The sequence below is a fragment of the Rhinoderma darwinii genome, chromosome 3, assembly GCF_050947455.1.
Source record: "Rhinoderma darwinii isolate aRhiDar2 chromosome 3, aRhiDar2.hap1, whole genome shotgun sequence".
NCBI classification, from domain to species: domain Eukaryota; kingdom Metazoa; phylum Chordata; class Amphibia; order Anura; family Rhinodermatidae; genus Rhinoderma; species Rhinoderma darwinii.
The window spans coordinates 284,009,413-284,031,095 of NC_134689.1; the positions used below are offsets into that span (position 1 = coordinate 284,009,413).

Here is a 21,683-nt window from a genome sequence, read left to right on the forward strand (position 1 = left end):
GAAGTTTGCAAATGAACATCTGGATGATTCTGAGAGTGATTGGGAGAAGGTGCTGTGGTCAGATGAGACTAAAATTGAGCTCTTTGGCATTAACTCAACTCGCCGTGTTTGGAGGCAGAGAAATGCTGCCTATGACCCAAAGAACACCGTCCCCACTGTCAAGCATGGAGGTGGAAACATTATGTTTTGGGGGTGTTTCTCTGCTAAGGGCACAGGACTACTTCACCGCATCAATGGGAGAATGGATGGAGCCATGTACCGTCAAATCCTGAGTGACAACCTCCTTCCCTCCACCAGGACATTAAAAATGGCTCATGGCTGGGTCTTCCAGCACGACAATGACCTGAAACATACAGCCAAGGCAACAAAGGAGTGGCTCAAAAAGAAGCACATTAAGGTCATGTAGTGGCCTAGCCAGTCTCCAGACCTTAATCCCATCGAAAACTTATGGAGGGAGCTGAAGATCCGAGTTGCCAAACGACAGCCTCGAAATCTTAATGATTTACAGATGATCTACAAAGAGGAGTGGGCCAAAATTCGATCTAACATGTGTGCAAACCTCATTATCAACTACAAAAAACATCTGACTGCTGTGCTTGCCAACAAGGGTTTTGCCACCAAGTATTAAGTCTTGTTTGCCAAAGGGATCAAATACTTATTTCTCTGTGCACAATGCAAATAAATATATATAATTTTTACTGTGATTTTCTGCTTTTTTCTTTATATAATCTATCTCTCACTGGTAAAATTAACCTAGCCTAAAAATTCTAGACTGTTCATGACTTTGACAGTGGGCAAACTTTCAAAATCAGCAAGGGATCAAATACTTATTTTCGCCACTGTATATATATATATATGTATACTCATACAGACATAGGGGGGCATACCTAGGAAAGACTAGGCCCCATAGCAAACTCTTGACTGGAGCCCCCCAGGTGCCACATGCAGCCCCCCTTATAGATAGTGCCCCCTGTAGATTGTGCCATACAGCCCCCCTGTAGACAGTGCTATACAGGCCCGCCTTTAGACAGTGTCACACCCCACTTGTAGATAGCACCCCCACCTACCCCTTGTAGATAGTGTCATACAGTCCCCCCTATAGATATCACCATAAAGACCCCCCTATATATAGCGCTATACTGCTCCCAATGTATATAGTGCCAAACAGCCTCCTTCCTTGTATATAGTGCCACACTGCCCCCTTAGTAGATAGTGCCACACAGCCCCCCCCCTTAGTAGATAGTGCCACACTGCCCCCTTAGTAGATAGTGCCACTCACAGACCCCTGTAGATTGTGCCACACACAGCCCCCTGTAGATAGACCCACAGCCCTCCCCCTTGTAAATAGTGCCATTCAGCCCCCCTAATAGAGTGTCACACAGCCCCCCTTAGTAGTGCCGCACAGCCCCTTGTATATAATGCCACACAGCTCTCCCATGTGTATAGTGCCACACAGCTCCCCCTTGTGTATAGTGCCACACAGCCCCCCTTGTGTATAGTGTCACACAGCCCCTTCCCCCTTGTATATAGTGCCACACAGCCCCCCAAGTAGTACAAGGCAATGGCGCATCCGAGAAAGTTGTATCAGCCAGGAGGATGTCAATCAAACATGGAAAGGTGGATTTGGAGGCAGGACTATGTGACTCTTCAGGATAGATGCACTTCTCCATGACCCTTTAATGAGTAATTAGCATATAGTGTGCACCATTTTAAAAGTTGATTTTAAAGATTTTGCTGCATCTGAAAAAAACATACATTTGGAAATATTGTCAGGTCATGTATTATCGCATAGTGGTGGTTCAAGGGGTTAAAACTACCAGACAGGTTCCCATGAAATATACAATGAATTGAAAACAATTCCATCTGCCCTGCAATTTTGTTATTATAAATATATCCTATATAATTACAGCTCCAGAACCAAGCTCATACATATATACAGTACCACAGCCAAGCTCATACATATATACAGCACGAGAGCCAAGCTCAATACATATATACAGTACCAGAACCTACCTCAGTACATAAATACAACACTAGAACCAAGCTCTGACATAAATACAGCACCACAACCAAGCTCATATATATATATGGCACGAGAGCCAAGCTCAATACATATATACAGCACCAGAATCAACCTCAGTACATAAATACAGCACTGGAACCAAGCTCTGACATATACACAGCACCAGAATCAACCTCAGAACAAAAATTCAGCACTAGAACCAAGCTCAGTACAAATATACAATACCAGAAGCAAGGTCAGTACATATATACAATACCAGAACAAAGATTAGTACAAAAATACAGCCCCAGAACCAAGCTCAGTACTTAAATACAGCATTAGAGCCAAGACCAGTACATATATACAGCACCAGAACAAAGCTCAGTACATATATACAGCCCCAGAACCAAGCTCAGTACATATATACAGTAACACAGCCAAGCTCATACATATATACAGCACGAGAGCCAAGCTCAATACATATATACAGCACCAGAACAAACCTCAGTACATAAATAAAGCACTAGAACCAAGCTCTGACATATATACAGAATCACAACCAAGCTCACATATATATACGGACGAGAGCCAAGCTCAATACATATATACAGCACCAGAACAAACCTCAGTGCATAAATACAGCACTGTAACCAAGCTGTGACATATATACAGCACCAGAATCAACCTCAGTACAACAATTCAGCACTAGAACCAAGCTCGGTACAAATATACAATACCAGAACCAAGATTAGTACAAAAATACAGCCCCAGAACCAAGCTCAGTACTTAAATACAGCATCAGAACCAAGACCAGTACATATATACAGCACCAGAACAAAGCTCAGTACATATATACAGCCCCAGAACCAAGCTCAGTACATATATACTGTACCACAGCCAAGCTCATACATATATACAGCATGAGAGCCAAGCTCAATACATATATACAGCACCAGAACCAACCTCGGTACATAAATACAGCACTAGAACCAAGCTCTGACATATATACAGAATCACAACCAAGCTCATATATATATACGGACGAGAGCCAAGCTCAATACATATATACAGCACCAGAACCAACCTCAGTACATAAATACAGCACTGTAACCAAGCTGTGACATATATACAGCACCAGAATCAACCTCAGTACAACAATTCAGCACTAGAACCAAGCTCGGTACAAATATACAATACCAGAAGCAAGGTCAGTACATATATACAATACCAGAACCAAGATTAGTACAAAAATATAGCCCCAGAACCAAGCTCAGTACTTAAATACAGCATCAGAACCAAGACCTGTACATATATACACAGCACCAGAACAAAGCTCAGTACATATAAACAGCCCCAGAACCAAGCTCAGTACATATATACAACACCAGAACAAATACAGCTAAATTTAGTGCAACCCCTGCTGTATAGGTTTTTACGGTGTAAAACTACAGCTCCCAGCATGGCCCGAACAATGGTAAGGATATGCTGAGTTTCACAAAAAAAATCATACCACCCATCATCTCGCTGCAGATCATACAGTGACTACAGTACTGATTAGAGGCAGAATAAACATTTACATTAAGTGACACATTGGTGACGTCTCGGAGTCTAGTTCTTTTCTTCTCCCTCCGGTCCAGACATCTATGATGGATTTCTCCCGGCCACGACCCATTTCTGAAGTCTTCCACTCAGATGTCTTCTGCACCTATAAACGAAGATAAAATTCTCAACACCTCTAAATATAATAGCCCCACACGCTGCACCACTAACTATAATATTGCCATACACTGTGTCCCTGATTATAATAGTACCATACGATACCATACCATACCATACCATACACTGTGTCACACACACACACCATGCCCCCTGTAGATAGTGCCCCATAGCCCCCTGTAGATAGTGACCCCCATAGAGCCTCTGTAGGTAGTGCCCTACATAGAAGCCCATGTTGATAGTGCGCCACATACAGCCCTCTGTAGATTGTGCCCACATATGGACTCCAGAGCTGCAAGGCAATAGTGCTAACCACTGAGCCACCGTGCTGCCCTACATATAGCTTCCCCTATAGATAGTGCTCCACATATAGCCACCACTGTAGATAGTGGCTCACATATAGCCCACCGCTGTAGATAGTGACCTACATAAAGCCCCCTGTAGATAGTGCCCCACAGGTAACCCACCCCTGTATATAGTGTCTCACATATAGCCCACCCCTGTAGATAGTGCCCTACAAAAAGCTCCCCCTAGTGATAGTGCTCCACATATAGTCCACCTCTGTAGATAGTATCGCACATATAGCTCCCCCTGTATATAGTGTCCTACATATAGCCCACTCATGTAGATAGTGCCCTAAATATAGCCCCCCTGTAGATAGTGCCCACAGGTAACCCCACAGGTAACCCACCCTGTATATAGTGTCCCACATATAGCCAACCCCTATAGATAGTGCCCTACAAATAGCTCCCCCTATAGATAGTGCTCCACATATAGACCACCCCTGTATATAGTGTCCAACATATAGCCCACCCCTGTAGATGGTGCCCTACATATAGCTCCCCCTATATATAGTGCCTCACATCCCAACATATAGACCCCCTGTAGATACAGTTTTAGTAAAAAAACAAAAAACTTTACATACTCACCCTGATCCTGTTCCTGCGCCGTCCGGTGGCAATGCAGATCTGCTCTCTTCTGATCAGGTCTGCTGGAGTTAAACGACACAAGCGGTGCATCGTTGAAAGGCGCTGATTGGCAGGGCAACAGGTAATTTTGCCCCGCCAATCAGAGTCATTGTAAGGCGCTGAATGGTCGTTCAGCGCTAATGCATGTATTTGTACCTGCGTGCTATACACGCAGGTACAATTACTGCAAGAGGGGATGGCTGTCGCTAACACCGGGGCCCCCTCCGATGCTAGCGATGCCACCAGGCATCAGAGGGCCCGTGCTGCCGGCCCATAAATGTTAGAGCCTCGGCAGCGTGGGCCCCGTAGTAGCATCGCTACCACTGTAGCAGCCATAATGGCTGCTAGCGGCGCCACCGGGCATATGGGGGGATGTCGGTTGGAGGCACGGGCCCCCTCAAGCCGTGGGCCCCGTAGCAGTCGCTACGGCTGCTACAGCGGTAGTTACACCACTGCAGACATATAATATGGGTTCAAACAAAGTCTGATATACCTCACTATTGTGTCTGTAATATCTTCCCTCTTATCCTAATGTCTACAACAATATTAATATTATATTACAGAGCCATACACAGCCACTGCTGCTGGTGACAGCTCCTCTTTACCTCTTACTGCCGCAGTCATTTTTCATTTTGTCCTTGTAATTTTTTTTATAATCTTCCAAAAGCCATAACTTTTTGAATTTTTTCACAGACATACTGTAGCCGTATGAGAGCTTGTTTTTTGTGCGTCGAGTTGTAGTTTTTATTTATTGTACCATATAATCTTCTGAAAAATGGGGGGAAAAAATCAGCAATTCCTCCATTGTTTTTTGGGTTTAGTTTTTATAGCCTTCTCGGCGCATTAACAATTATGTTAACTTTATTCTCTGGGTGAACATGATTCCGGCAATACCAAACCAAATTTATATAGATTTGCTTTTAATTTACTATTTTTACTACGAAAAAACTATTTGTTAAAAAAAACAAAACGTTTTGTTTCGCAATATTCAGCCATTTTTATTTTCTCGTCAATGGAGCGGTGTGAGTACTTGATTGTGAGCTGTAGTTTTTATTAATACCATTGTTGAATAAAGGGGTTTTCCAGTCCCATAAAATTGATGGCCTATCCTCAGGATAGACCATCAGTATGTGATCAGTCGGGGTCCAACTCCTGGCACCCCCGCTGATCAACTGTTTTATAAGGGCAGTATTACAGCCTTCTCCTATTCACTTACATGCGAGAAGGCTATAAAACCGTAATCCACTGCTAGAAGTGTGTTGGTGATTTACAGTACGAGCAGTGGAAATGAAGGGGAAGCAGCGCTTTCGAGCTTACGAGCGTTGCAGCCCCTTCAAAACAGCTGATTGGCAAGGGTGCCGGGACATATTGATGACCTGTCCTGAGGATAGGCCATCAACTTTATAGGACTGGAAAACCCCTTAAAGATCACCAAAAAAGAGCAATTCTAGCTTTTTTTGTTTATTTTACGTCATCCATTCTGCGGTATAAATAATGTTATTTTGTAATAGTTTTGACATTTATAGGGGTGGCGATACCAAGTATGTTTACTTTTTTCTTTTTATTACATTATTTTAGGATAAAAAAGAGGAAAAAGTTTTATTAAAGAAACTTTACTTTTTTTTCATTTTTCTGTACCATACTGAAAAGTTTTTTTAGAGGACTTGAACAAGCGAGAGTTGGAACGCTGGTACAATTCACTGCAACACTATACTGCAGTGTATTGGGCTATATACTGGCTTTATTAGGCCCTCAAATTGCCATGACAACCATCGCCTCCCCCGCACAATCGTGTTGCAGGGGTCAATGGAGTGACAGTAGGCGTCCCCCTCTTTTTCACATTTTAGATGCCGCGGTCAGTATTGACTGCACAACCTTAGTGGTTAAACAGATTGAAATAATCTCTGATCCCGGTTATTACAGTGAGGTGTTGGCTGTAACATACAGCTGACACTTGTTGGGTACGGTATGGAGTGTCTGCACTCCATACTCTGCTTCTATGGACTTAGTTACGTCAAATGTCGGCAAGGGGATAAATCATACATTTCCTGCTGTCTGCAGTCACCACTAGGGGGAGTTTGGGAGCTTGTATAAGAAAACCGGAGCTCCAACTCCTTTATTAAAGATATAAGAAATTAATCAAGAAATCATTTCTTTAACCTAAAAAACATGGTGGTAAAAGGTGGAAATTTACTTTATCTAAAAAGTGGTAAAATGCACCATTACTGCTAGAAATTAACATTCCTACAATTTTGTTATCTTTCAATTTTTTGATTCATTCCTTATTTTCCACTAAATACCTCCAAGGACATACAAGCTTTTCAACTCCAGTGTATGATGCAGTGATGTAGAGAAGAACAACAGCTGAAGATGCCTTCCCATTCACGTTGGCAGTATAATCAGTCAAGGTTATTGCATTGCAATCTTTGTTCTCCTACATTATAAGCCATGTTTTACTTGAGATGGGTTGAAGTTTCACTAAAGTAGTTAGAATTTAAGAGCAGAAAGTACAAAGATAAAAAGAATATGAACTTGCAAGAAAATGTCATATCTTTCATATTGTATATAGCGCTATACTAGTAGATATTCAGTGTGAGGTGTAGCTCCTGATACAAACTTTTAATATCCTCATTGAGTTTAGACAGAATATCTCACATACATCAATGTAGTGGTAAGTCACAGTGACAAAGATGGCACCTGGTAGGGATATTGTTTTTGTGTTCTGTTGATACATTGGCACTATTATATATATAGGGGTTTAGGGTCTGTATATTTAGGGGTCTGTGTTAGTTTAAGTGGTCTGGGGTCGATATTTAGGGGGTCTGTTTTAGTTTGAGGTCTGGGGTCTGTATTAGTTTATAGGGTCTATTTAGGGGGCCTGTTCTAGGGTCTGTATTAGTATAGGGGTCTTTATTTAGGGGTCTGTATTTAGATGGTCTGATCTGGGGTCTGTATTTGTTTACAGGGCCTATTTAGGGGGCCTGTTCTAGGTTAGGGGTATGTATTTAGGGGTCTGGTGTCTCTATTAGAATAGGGGGTCTGGTCTGGGGGGTCTGTATTTAGGGGGTCTGTATTAGTTTGAGGTCTGGTGTCTGTATTTAGGAGGTCTGTACTTGGGGGTGTGGTCTGGGGTCTGTATTAGTTTATGGGGTCTGTATTAGTTTTGGGGTCTTTATTTAGGGGTCTGTAATAGTTTAGGGGGTCTGGTCTGAGGTCTGTATTAAGGGAGTCAGGTCTGGGGTCATTATTAGTGTAGGGGTCAGGTCTGGTGTCTGTATTTAGGGGTCCGGTCTGAGGTCTGTATTTATTCAGAGTGCTTGTGATGGGGTCTGGTCTGGGGACCGCAATAGTTTAGAATGTCTGGGGTCTGTATGTATTCTATCATGTAGTCTGTGGTCCAAATTTATTAGTCTGAGTAAAAGGGGTTGTCCAGGTACATCGAAAGGTCATCAGTATAAAAAACGGTCTGTGCCCGCACCACCCCTTTAATGTATGGTCCTGGGCCTTGGTGTCTAAATTTGGGTGTTTCTATAGGGGCTGGAAATGGCTGCAGAAGTGATGGGCAAAGATGTCTCATCAGGAGAAGTCGCCATAACGGTCTGCGTCAGATGGAGAAGAAAAGAAAACTGCTACCATCAGAGAAGACGTCACTGGATCTATAGGGGATCTCCTCTCCTGACATGTCTGTTGCAGGTAATCCTTGTATTCTACGTATTTTTGTGTACCCAGAGCTAATAGACAAATGTGTGTTACCATTCCCATTGTCAGGAGGATGTGTCCCTACACAGTGTGATACGGTCAGTAATGGTTGGAGACTGTCACCAGTATGTAGGGACACAGCCCTTTGACAAGGGGAATTGTAACAACCATTTGTAAGGTCTCCATTGCTGCCGGACGGCGTGGGAACGGGATTAAGGTGAGTTTGAATAGTTTGTTATTTTATCGTAAAAAAGTGTGTGGCATTATCTACGGGGGTGGCTTTATCTACAGGGGGGCTTTATCTAGGGGGGTTTATCTACAGGGGGGGGGCTTTTTCTATGGTGGGGCTCTATCTACAGGGGGGCTATATACTAGTGTGGGCTATATGTGGAGCACTATATACAGGGGTGGGTTATATCTACAGAGCAGAGCACTATAGGGCTGCTATATGTGGGACACTACACAGGGGTGGGCTATATGGGGGCACTATCTACAGGGGGCTCTATGGGGGGCACTATCTACAGGGGGCTCTATAGCAGGCACTATCTACAGGGGGCAAAGTGTGTGTGTGTGTGTGTGTGTGTGTGGGACACGGTGTATGGTGCTGTTATAATTAGAGGTGCAGTGTATGGCATTATTATATTTAGGGGCGTAGTATGTGGAATAATGAGAACTTTATCTTTCTTTATAGGTGTAGAAATGTAGGAAAAGTGAGAAGCTGATTTCGTGTGAATTTATACATCAGGGGTTGCACTAAATTGAGCTGTATTTGTGCTGGTGCTGTATTTATGTACTGAGCACTATTCTGGTGTTGTGTATAGAACTATATTGCTTGTAAAATGTACAAATGTTTTTATGCTCGAGTTACATAAAAAGAAATGTGGAAAAGAAATGACACGTCGATTGGTAGAGAAAAGAAACATGGCGAGGGGGAAGGAGATGTCGGGAAAGAGGTTGGGGCGGGCGCCAAACTGAACCTTTGCCCCGGGTGCTGGAGAACCTAGCTATATATATAAACACAAGAAAATGTCAACCGCACAGTCCAAGGATCATAAAGATGAGGGTGCAAGCCCTCCAGGGACACGACCATGGTTACCCAAAATATGTATATGTATGTGTGTAAAAAGAGTTACATGTGGAAAACACTCACCATGATGATACCGGCCATAGTAATTCAATGCACCGCGCTATTCAAGGCGTCCCTTGTGCGCTACTGCGCATGCCCAGGGAATTCGATATGTTAGGAGTGTATAACCCTATTGCGCATGTCCGCGCATGCGCTGAAACAACTAATGTGTCTAGATCGCCATATTAGGTGTGGGTAAACGGGAGATCGCCATCAGTATCGCTAAATACTAAATGGTATTGGAACTACAAGGAGAATGCAGGAAAATACGGTGCAAACGGTAGTAATATATCGTGTCTGAAAAACTCTCTAGAGAAAAGGTCCACTAATTAGACCCAAATATGCACCTCTTAACCCAAAGTTTAAGCCATAAATCAACTCTATCATGTAGGAAGGCAACATATTCCTCAAATATGCATACATGCAACCAAAGTCAAGCTTCTTGAGCTAATAAACATACATGGAGACGCACAGGAGCGCACTCTAGGCTCAACCCTCAGTTATGGCGGAGGAGTAAAAAAATGCTCGGTTAAGGAAAATGCACACTAACCGCAATTATAGTGCAGAAAGGTGCCTATAGACCTCCCCACTCTATCCTGCATAGGGTATCTCTTTAAGGACTAATTATAAAGTCCTACACTAAATATAGCGCTAGTTCTGAAAGAATGGTTGCCACTCTACATATTGATATGGTCCTAAACGACCCAAAATCAGTATAAAGGGATTAAAAACGGATGCTATGTCCTCCTGCTTAATACTCAATTCCACCCACATGATCCTGGATTAGACACAATAAATGTGATGTTTGGTGCATACACCACTGACATACAGAATTAACAGTATGATACGTCAAGTAAACATTTTTTATTGAAAAGTTCAGAAAAAATCATTATTAGCCGGTTACACTTCTGGTGAGTTCTTCCATTTCCCAATAATATGATCTGTAGATAGACAGAGAGAGAATTAAAATCAGACAAACATTATAAAACAGAAAACCTCAAATGAGGCAATCTTCAGCACGGTTTGAGAGGGATATGAGGAGAGACAATTTATATAGCATTACCCAAAGGGAAATCAACATTTAACCCATATGGTCTAAGAGTCTTAAGTCTATGGATCCACTGCAATTCTTGTGTCTTGAGTAATTTAATCTGGTTACCACCCCGTCTACGCGAGGGAATATGATCTATAATGCAGAATTTGAGATCCCGTTCATTATGTCTTAATTCAGTGAAATGCTTTGAAACCGGAAGATCCAGTCTCTTTTTCCGTATTGTAAACCTGTGCTGATTTAAACGGGTCTTGACATCAAGTGATGTTTCGCCCACATACAACAGGTGGCATGGACATTGGAGTACATAAATAACAAATGTGGTATCACACGTAAGAAAGTGCCTGATCAGAAATTGCTGACCTGTATCTGGATATTTGAAAGAGTTCCCTTTCAGCATGAGTGTACAATTCGTAAAATTAAGGCATGGAAAACTGCCTTTCCTAGGGATATGTAAATACATTTGTTGACCAGCTTAGGTGGGACCCATATCCGACTTCACTAGCCTATCTTTAAGATTTGGTGATCTCCTATAGGAGAACATAGGCATATCTTGCAATTTCACCACCGTTTGAAGACATCTACCCAACATAGGCCAGTGTCTTCGAACGATGTAATTAATCTCACATCTCATTGGTGAAAAAGTAGAGATAAAAAGAATGAGTTTAACATGGGACTTGTGGTTCCTATTCTTTAAAAGATCTATTCTAGGGATTGACTCAATCATTTGTCTGTGTCGATCTAATAGTCGACTGGTGTAACCCTATCTTTAAACATTTCAACCATTTTTTCAAGGCCAGACGCAAGTCTGTCAGGTTTGTCTATAATCCTTTTAGTTCGCAATAATTGACTAACCGGTAAAGATTTAATTAATCCCCTTGGATAAGAGCTCTCATATCGTAATAGGTTATTCCAGTCAATCTGTTTAACAAAAATATCCGTTGTGAAGGTTGTACCATCTAACTCTACCAGGACATCCAGAATCTGCAGTGTCGTCTTTGAACTAACTAAAGTGAATTTAACAGTCTGATCTATAGTATTGAGAAAATTGTGAAACTCAATCAGCTCCAATGACCCCCCAGTCCAAACAAGGAAGACATAATCTATGTACCGCCACCACCTCAGTAGATGCCTAAAGTGGTGGGATACATGGATAAGGTCCTCCTCGAGAGAATGCATATAGATATTTGCATACGTTGGTGCTATATTAGAGCCCATTGCGGTCCCTGATGCTGGACATAGAATTGATTGTGAAATAAAAAATAGTTGTTAGTCAGTATAACTCTCAATAATGATAGTAATAATGAGCATTGCAGTGGATCGATAGACTTAAGACTCTTAGACCATATGGGTTAAATGTTGATTTCCCTTTGGGTAATGCTATATAAATTTGCTCTCCTCATATCCCTCTCAAACCGTGCTGAAGATTGCCTCATTTGAGGTTTTCTGTTTTATAATGTTTGTCTGATTTTAATTCTCTCTCTGTCTATCTACAGATCATATTATTGGAAAATGGAAGAACTCACCAGAAGTGTAACCAGCTAATAATGATTTTTTTCTGAACTTTTCAATAAAAAATTATTACTTGACGTATCATACTGTTAATTCAATATGTCAGTGGTGTATGCACCAAACACCACATTTAATGTGTCTATTCCAGGATCATGTGGGTGGAATTATTAAGGATTAAGCAGGAGGTGCATATTTGGGTCTGATTAGTGGACCTTTTCTCTAGAGAGTATTTCAGACACGATATATTACTACTATTTGCAACGTATTTTCCTCCATTCTCCTTGTAGTTCCAATACCATTTAGTATTTAGGGATACTGATGGCTATCGCCCGTTTACCCACACCTAATATGGCGATCTAGACACATTAGTTGCTTCAGCGCATGCGCGGACATGCGCAATAGGGTGATACACTCCTTACATATTGAATTCCCTGGGCCTGTGCAGTAGCGTACAAGGGATGCTGTGAATAGCGCGGCTGCATTGAATTAATATGGCCGGTATCATCATGGTGAGTGTTTTACACATGTAACTCTTTTCACAGGTGATGTTTATGTTTAATTGTGTATAATCACGATTATACACCTATTACCCCTATGTTGTTTACACATCGAAACCTTTGTATGTATAGGTCATAACATTATATGCATTATCTGTGTCACTATTTTATGATTGTGTATTTGTTAATTACTGTATTTTTACTATTTATGGTAAATTATCACTTGATGCAAGCACCCCCTACTTAATTGTATTTCCTCTATATATATATATATATATATATATATATATATATATATATATATGCAGTTAAAACATGTGTTTACTAGCTTGAGAAAGGCTCTATTGAAGAGCTGAAACATTGCAATTTTGATTGATGGAATACAGCACCTTCTCTATTTTTGCTACATCGTTGGAGGGCTACCTGATTTTTGTATATATATATATATATATATATATATATATATATATTTATTTATTTATTTACATATGAGTACATTTATTTATTCAATTGTTCATCTTAGTAATCCCATGGTACGTATGGTACATATTTAAAATGGAACGCCGGCTTTGTATCAAGAATTTACTATCTGGTAACCTCCTGCACTACTCTTTCCTGTACAAAAAAATAACTAAATAGCCTGAGAGACCTATTACAAGTCAACGGGATCTGTCAGCATTGGGAACAGAGCTTTGGATAGTCAGAAAAGCATAGCATGCTGTACTATTCTATCCAGTAATAAAATCGAAACCTGACAGGCCCATTATAAGTCAATAGGAAAAAAAACATCATAATGGATCTATTAAACGGATCATACTAAATCATGACAGATCATAATAGATCCATCCTATCTGTCTTGGGTCCTGTAAAAATTTAAGCAATGATGCATTTGAGAAAAGATCTATATATCTTTCAGGGACGTTTGAAGCCAATCCATGAAGCAGGTAGTCACACTTAGATTCGAAGAATACTTTATGCACAGATACTGTACACATTTAAAGGGGTTCTCTGGGCATTTTATATTGATGGCCTCTCCTTAGGAAAGGTTATCAATATCAGATCGGTGGGGGTCCGGCTCCCGGTAGCCCCAACGATCAGCTGATTGATGGGGCTGCCGCTTTTGTCGCTGCAGTCTTTTCCCAGTTTCGCGTCCTGACTGGAGGTGATGTCTATTCACTGTCAAGACTTCAGTAACGTTAATGTGGGTGTATTTGACTGCACAACATGATCTCGCTAGATCACGCTGAGTACTTCTCTTCACAACGCCCAATTGGTCAAAGGTTAAAAAACTGGGCATTAAGAAAGTACTTAGCATAAATCTAAAATTGTTCATAACTTCCTAAAAAAATGATTGTTTTTCAAAATAAAAAACAGTGTTGTTATCTACATTACAGCACCGATCACATTATGTATGAGATAGGGAACTTATAATGTGGTGACAGAGCCTCTTTAAGGATAGACCATCAATATAATATGCCCGGACAACCCTTTTAACACTCTCACTTTTAAAGGGACTCACTTTTTATGGCATGAATGAGTGATGCATGCCATTCTGGTACCACCTCTAGGTGCCTCACCTATAATGAGAATGGGAGTGCCGCTTTACTTAGACTGCAATGCAGAGGTTAAGAGGCTTTAGGGCCATAGGATCCACAACGTGGGATAAAATGATTTCTGCCAATAGTCGTTATGCACAATAATATAAATGATATTTCTGGTTGGATATATCATTAGTAGTGTTGCAGAATGACTGATTTTATTATTTATTTTTTTACTGATTATTGAGGCAGAGTTTTGTGACTGTAATATGTTGTGATGTGGATTCAATGTCCTTGCTCTTACTGCCCATATTTCATGGGTTGGACTTATTTAATTATTTTTAAATGCTTTTAATGGGGTATGTATTTTGAAACTAAAGCCCAAGAGTTTTTGAAGATGATACATAATGGTGTCTTCTATTTAGTTATGAATAGGGAATAGTTTGGGTAAAATAGATACAGTAGGGATTGCGGAGGTATTTTCTAAATAAAATGAGTCCCTTTACACTTCACAGTGTACTTGTTTGAGAACTGGCTTAACATATTTTTGGGATGAAATAAATTTTTTAATATTGCCACCCATAGACCGCTCAATTAGTTACTGTAATCTGCCCCAAACAACACACTGCATAAGGTAGCTCATGGTATGATTTATTGGAGGCTAAGCGTATTACAAAAAACTCAAAGGCTTGGGAGGCTGGTTACTTGGGTTCCTAAATTTTTTTTACTAATGGTTGCAAATGATATGAAATAACAAAACAAGCAGTACTCACCCATACTGTCCCCTGGGGATCCAACGCTGATATTCTTGCGGCACTCCCGAAGATTGTTCACATTCCTGTAGCATGTGATCCCAGCAGCCAATCAGAGGGCTCAGTGGTCATGTGTTGTATTCCTGCCATTATGCCCGCATGTAAACAATCAGCGGGAGTGCTGCTGGAGCATCAGCGCTGGATTACTGGGGAAAGGATACTTTCAGCCATAGTAAAACAATGTTTATGAACCCAGATTACCCCTCTGCAGCATAACATTTTTCTTAAATGGGTTATCACTTTTTTTCTCTACTTTTTGCTTATAATAGATACACAGAAGTATGTAAGTTACATGAGTTGCATATGTAGTCAAGAAAGGGAATTCATTATTTACGCCAAATTATGACACCTTTTGGTCAAAGGACTTCCTGAGTCTTTAATAAGAATGGAATATTCCAAAAATCTTTTTTTTCAATATCTCTAATTAAGACACGCGAACCAAAAGAATTAATAAGGAGGATCGTCTCCAAGGAATGGAGACAGATTGAAATTTTGCTTTTAAGAACAGACAATAAAAAAACACAAATTTTTATATTATATAATATACACGTTCTACAAATAAATATCCAATTTATCGACTTGGAAAATGGTCCCGGAACTTGTTGACATGTCCTTAGAGAAATGGAAGAAAATTGAAAAAAAGTGCAGTGGATGTTTAATTAAGCTCTGTGGAAAGATAAATTCAGATTTATATTCTCAAAAGGAGCCTATTGGACCCCAAAATTACTATACAAAATCGCTTTCTCTAATAATGATTTGCTACAGATGTGATCGTCAGAATGGAGACCTAATCCATATGTTTTGGCGTTGCCACAAACTGTCTAGATTTTAGGAGGAAATTGTCGGTAGATGTCTCTCTGCTGCTTTTGGTATTAACCATAATTAACCATAATTTAGAATTATGTGTTTTGGGTAATGTGAGAATTAGAAATAGATGGAAACGACTAGCTGTAATGAGAATACTTTTTATTTCCAGGAAATTTATAACCAAGAGTTTGGAAAAAGTTATTGTACCGATAAACGCTATTAATAGTTATGTCTATTTTTCGAACAATACTTATCAATAGAGGAAAATTATCTGCTTTTCATAAACTTAGGGATCCAATGGATTAGACATTATGATGTCCAGACCTATATCTCATTGACATACAAGGCTACTTACATTTTGCAGTAATTATTCTTGATGGTATTGACTGGTAACTAAAGGAAATATCAGTTGGGAAAATCTTCCTTATTTTTTACAATGCGTTTTGTCTCCTCTATGGGTTGGTTGGGATTGAGGGGGGGGGGGTCAGGTTTTTCTGGATAGTATGTTTTGTTTAGATAAGGTCTAAAATAGAAAAACTAATTTGTGAAATGTGATTTTCTTAACATGTTTAGCTATGTTGCGAATAAAAATATTTAAAAACATGGTTATGATCATATGATTTTGTGTCGTAATCTGTGCAGTATTTGGTGGAGAAGGCTATCAATCTAGGTTTAATGCAATGGAGAACTGGCCACACAGCCCACTACATTGAAGTCTCTGGGAGTAATGGAAAGAGCTGAGCCCTGCTTCATAGTTCAATATATGTTTATAATATGTGAAAATAAACAGGATATTTTATTAATAATAATTGTGTTAAATATACATAAAATAGATTACTGTCAGACATATGACTGGAATCCTGTCACTGACATTTACAGTTGCCATACATAAGGAAAAGTTGAATCAAGATTTAACACAGACCAACACTGTGAGTAGATGAATCACATTTCTGAGTTCCAGACTTGGCATAAATGGATATGTTGTTTGCTAATGTGTGAGCTGATCTGTGTGGAGAGGAATGAAGATCATCTCTAAAGAGGACTGGGATTCATCAGGATGTATGGACAAATTGTTATTGTTGTGGATGTTGTCCAAGGACCGTCCTTGCAGGTTCTGCACCCTGTATCTCTTCATCAGGGTCACCAAGATCACTTTCATCATCACCATAGCAATGTATTTTCCTGCACATGCTCGGGGACCAAATCCAAATGGCTGAAAGTAGCGATGTGGGACCTGAAATCATCAGGCAAATAGTTCAGAAGAGTATATTAACATTTTATAACGTTTTGCTTTTAGTTTAGTATTTAGTTTTATGAAGTAGGAAAAAAAAAACACGCTCTCAGAAAGCACCAAAATAAAGAATAGAATTTCTTTAAACCAGCATATTACAAACTGAAAACTCTAATATTTTGCCAATGGTTTTCAAGTGAAATATATACACATATATATGCAGGATCCAGCAAACAGGCAATTAAAGTGGATTGGTCAGACATTTATGCTCCCCTGTCTGAGACCAGCATAAAAAACTGACAGACACAGTGAGGATCTAAATATTCAATAACTACTTAACATTAACTAATAAGTGACAGCACGCTGAAATCAGACAGCATAAATATCTGACCGATCCACTTTAAAAACTTCATGCACTGTATATTACTGTATGAAACATCGGTACAAAGCAGCACTTTGTATGGATGTAAAAACTGCACTTGTGACGGTCCCTGTGGTACCATATTTTTTACCTCACGATTCCCCATAGTGTACCATACAGGTACCATATGAGGTCCAAAGTAATTCCATCTTTAAAACCGCTGCTCAGTGACAGCACTTTGGGGGTAGAAAAATGGTTCTCATCCAGATCCCATAAGGGGATATTTACATGGAATGGTTTTCAATTTCCATTGACTTCTGAGTCCACACAGTATGGCACTACTTTTTTTGTGTACAAAATGCACCAGCATTGGTGCCACCCGATTTAAATAGCTAGAGAATGTGGCTCCATCTCAATGCAGGGGTTATGGATATATTCGAAAAACAGAGTTCCTACAGATATAAGGAAATATTAAGAAATTGAAAGTAAAAAACACAAAATATATATTTGAACAGGTTTTATAGTAACTTTAGTTTTGGGGTTCATGTCTCCCTGGAAACTAATCTAGCAAATTTTATATTACCATTTAGTGAATACGTAGTACTCCTTCACCTGTCAGATACTGCTAAAGCTTGTTTAAAGAGAGACTTCACTTTCAGAAACTTTTGATTTGTCACAAAGAGATTTCAGAAGTTTGTATCAGTGGGGATCCGGGTACTGAGACCCCCACTGGCCACTGTCACTGAAACGAAGGTGCAGAAGTGCACAACTAAGCACCCTGCATCTTCGGCTGTGATCGGCGCTCCTTGTTAGGCTGAAGATGTCTCACATCTGCCTGACAGCTAGTGCCGGTAACAGCTGAAGGTGCATAGCGCTCGTTCAGCAACGTTGGGGGTTTTAACAACTGGACCCCTACTGATCCAAATTTATGATATGTCTCTGTGACATTTTAAAAGTTTGCTTAAAGCGCAGTTACTCAATATAGGCTGAATTAACACATGCAGTTTCTGATGCATTTTTATTTTAAGGCAGAACCAGGAGTGGATTCAAAAGAGAGAAAAATTATAAAGGAAGAACTTAGGGCCCAGTTCTCATAACCGTCGGGTTCCGTTTGGGGTTTCTGTTCATCCATTCCCTCAGAGGAACAGATGAATGGAAAGCCCAACAGAAACCATATCTTCCGTTTGCATTACCATTTATTTCAATGGTAATACTTCCGATTCAGTTGGTTTCCGTTCCGTAAAGTTTACATTTTTTGAACAGAAACAATAGCGTAGTCGACTACGCCATTGTTTTTGTGAAAAAAACTGAAACTTTACAGAACGGAAATAAACGGAAACCAACTGAAACGGAATCATTACCATTGAAATCAATTGTAATGCAAACAGAAGCTATAGTTTTCGTTCGTCTGACAGAATGGATGAACTGAAACCCCAAATGGAAACCCCAAATGGAACCCGATGTATATTTCTCCTTTCTTTTATATCCTGTCCTGTGTTTGTCTCAACAAACTGCAGCAAAGACTACATGTGTGACTTGGATGGGACTGTATTGCAGTTCCTTGCACAGAGGTCACCACTGTGCATAAGAAATGTTGACGAGACCTCTGTCCCTTCATTTTCAGGATTGCCACTGTCCCATTCACTTTAATGGAGTTTGCAGAAATCCATGAACATAATACAGAAACATCCCTCTGCTGCATGTAAACATATCTTAAATCATTATTTGATTTACTAAATGACCAACAGCACACATTTAGACTTTTATTGAGAACATTTTTTTTCTGTACCATGATATAAAAGATTTAGAATGACTTTAAATTGCTGCATTTTACAATTGTCAGGATAAATAATTGTTAATAAATGTACCACTACTTAAGTCCTGTAAAAGTATTCTTAAGCAGCACGCTGTGCATTCATTTTCCACTGCATTGTCATATTAATGTGCCCACGTTCTGTATTACTCACCAAACTCAATTCTAACAAAAACATGCAATTAACACTGTGATTATTTGAGAGGATGTTGTAACAATGGAAACTAGCCATAGCCTATGTATCCCTGATAAGCATTTACATCTTAAAGTGCCACTGTCATGATATAGAAGCCGGCTGCTCATAAAGGGTTAAACGTCCACTATAGCACTACCAGATCTAGCATTTGGTTGTCCAGATACTATGTCTGGCAAGTATCACTATATAAAATGAAAGAGAAAAAATAGGAAAAAGCCAAAGTGGATACTACAAAAAGTTCTATAGAAATCTAACGGAGAAGTAGGGGTCATTCACACAATGAATATTTATCTATACAATTTTGCCAGTTTTCCGACACAGTTGCATTTTAAAGAATGGCGTTCAGGCTAAATGCCATTATTACGAGGCCCTAAACCCTTTTTTTCCAATGATCATATTCAACAGCATGGAGTGCACCCTATTGAGCAACAAACCTATTCACACAGCATGAACTCAGGAGAAAGGAGGAGGAGACAGAATGAATACCTCCAGAATAATATTGATGTTTTTTATTTTCCTTTGGATTGCAATTTGAAACATTTGACCATCATTAATGAAATTTTTTTATGTAGGAAATCCACTTGCTTTGTATAGTAACAATATCATGTACATACCGTTTTCTCAAAATTATCCAGGCTGAATTCATTTGGCTTTGGAAAAAACTCAACTCTATGCATACGTCCAAGATTCAAGATGATGTTGGTGCCTTTCTTAACATAATAGCCATCTATGATATCATCCTCCAGAGCTTTGCGCATGACCAAGTCTACCACAGGTTGGTATCTCATGCCCTCATAGATGAAGTTCTCTAGAACCTTAAGGTTTTGCAAGTCACTGCTCTGTACTTCCCGATCACCTACAATTAACAGGAAAATATTTACAAAGAGTTCACCATGTTCCTTCTAGTCTTTGTGTGAGGCTGTTACTGATCTGATCGGCATCCTGAAGGTGCGCTCACATGTGGTGTACTTGCATTATATTTCCGAAGTGTAGACCTATGCTTCGGAAAACTTTACAATGTATGTCTATGGAAAAAAGTATTCAGCAACCCAAGAACCGGAGCAATCCGGCTGCGTTGCAGAATATTTTTCCCATATGCATATAGGTACGCTGCGGGTTTTTATTCGGGAAGCATGCTGGTACTGCAAAAGTTTCCACTGGGTTCAGACTGGTCTGGAGTGTAGCTAAGGAGACTTTTTTTTATTTAGCTGCCTACTTACTTTTGAACCTAGCTATAAAGTTTGCTATATGGCCAAACTCCTTCATGGACTGTTTGCAGGGTATAATGCTCTATTTTCTGTAGTCCACAACTTCTCAAAATACATTAAAACTGCTCTTTATTAGAACTGTATGTTTCTTTTTTACATAGATCTAAACATAGAGTTAATGTTAACCTTCTATTGATATGATACTGCTTATGACTTCAGCTTTACAATGTGATTTGAAAGACCTTCATATTACAAGCTAGTCAGTATCTTTTATGTAACACTTTGCCACAAGAATCAGGGCAGCCTTATGACATTGCCTAGCTGTGGAGCTAGAATCATTCATTGCCTATTGTATAAAATATTAGACAGATTTAATGTGACATATTGACCATCTCCAGGCAGTCTACAGTCAGCAGGCAGGACAAAGTCACTTGCAAGGGTCATGCTGTAAATTATAAGATATACATATATATATATATATATATATATATATATATATATATATTTATATATATATACTGTATATCTGTGCGTGTAAGGTTAACTTATACAAAGTTCCATGCACATGTTCTTAGTATCAAACGTCTATATCTATATCTATATATATATATCTATATATATAGATATATATATGACTAGAAAATATAGTCAAGACATTGACAAGGTTAGAAATAATGATTTTTATTTGAAATAATAATTTTCTCCTTCAAACTTTGCTTTCGTCAAAGAATGCTCCATTTGCAGCAATTACAGCATTGCAGACCTTTGGCATTCTAGCTGTTAACTTGCTGAGGTAATCGGGAGAAATTTCACCCCATGCTTCCAGAAGCCCCTCCCACAAGTTGGATTGGCTTGATGGGCACTTCTTGCGTACCATACGGTCAAGCTGCTCCCACAACAGCTCTATGGGGTTGAGATCTGGTGACTGCGCTGGCCACTCCATTACAGATAAAATACCAGCTGCCTGCTTCTTCCCTAAATAGTTCTTGCATAATTTGGAGGTGTGCTTTGGGTCATTGTCCTGTTGTAGGATGAAATTGGCTCCAATCAAGCGCTGTCCACAGGGTATAGCATGGCGTTGCAAAATGGAGTGATAGCCTTCCTTATTCAAAATCCCTTTTACCTTGTACAAATCTCCCACTTTAC

General features: G+C 39.7%; 1 protein-coding gene across 2 annotated transcripts in view; it reads right to left on the reverse strand.

Annotated features, from left to right (window-relative positions):
• Positions 1-15,437: 15,437 nt before the first annotated feature.
• Positions 15,438-21,683, reverse strand: part of CYP19A1 (cytochrome P450 family 19 subfamily A member 1) — a 38,293-nt gene continuing 32,047 nt past the window's right edge. For both annotated transcript variants that reach the window (XM_075855220.1, XM_075855219.1), the window contains 2 exons: positions 19,944-20,185; positions 15,438-16,962 (listed from right to left, as the gene is read on the reverse strand). In XM_075855220.1, coding sequence (XP_075711335.1) covers positions 16,717-16,962; positions 19,944-20,185 — 488 coding nt within the window. In that variant the 3' untranslated portion in view covers positions 15,438-16,716. The remainder of the gene's footprint in view (positions 16,963-19,943; positions 20,186-21,683) is intronic.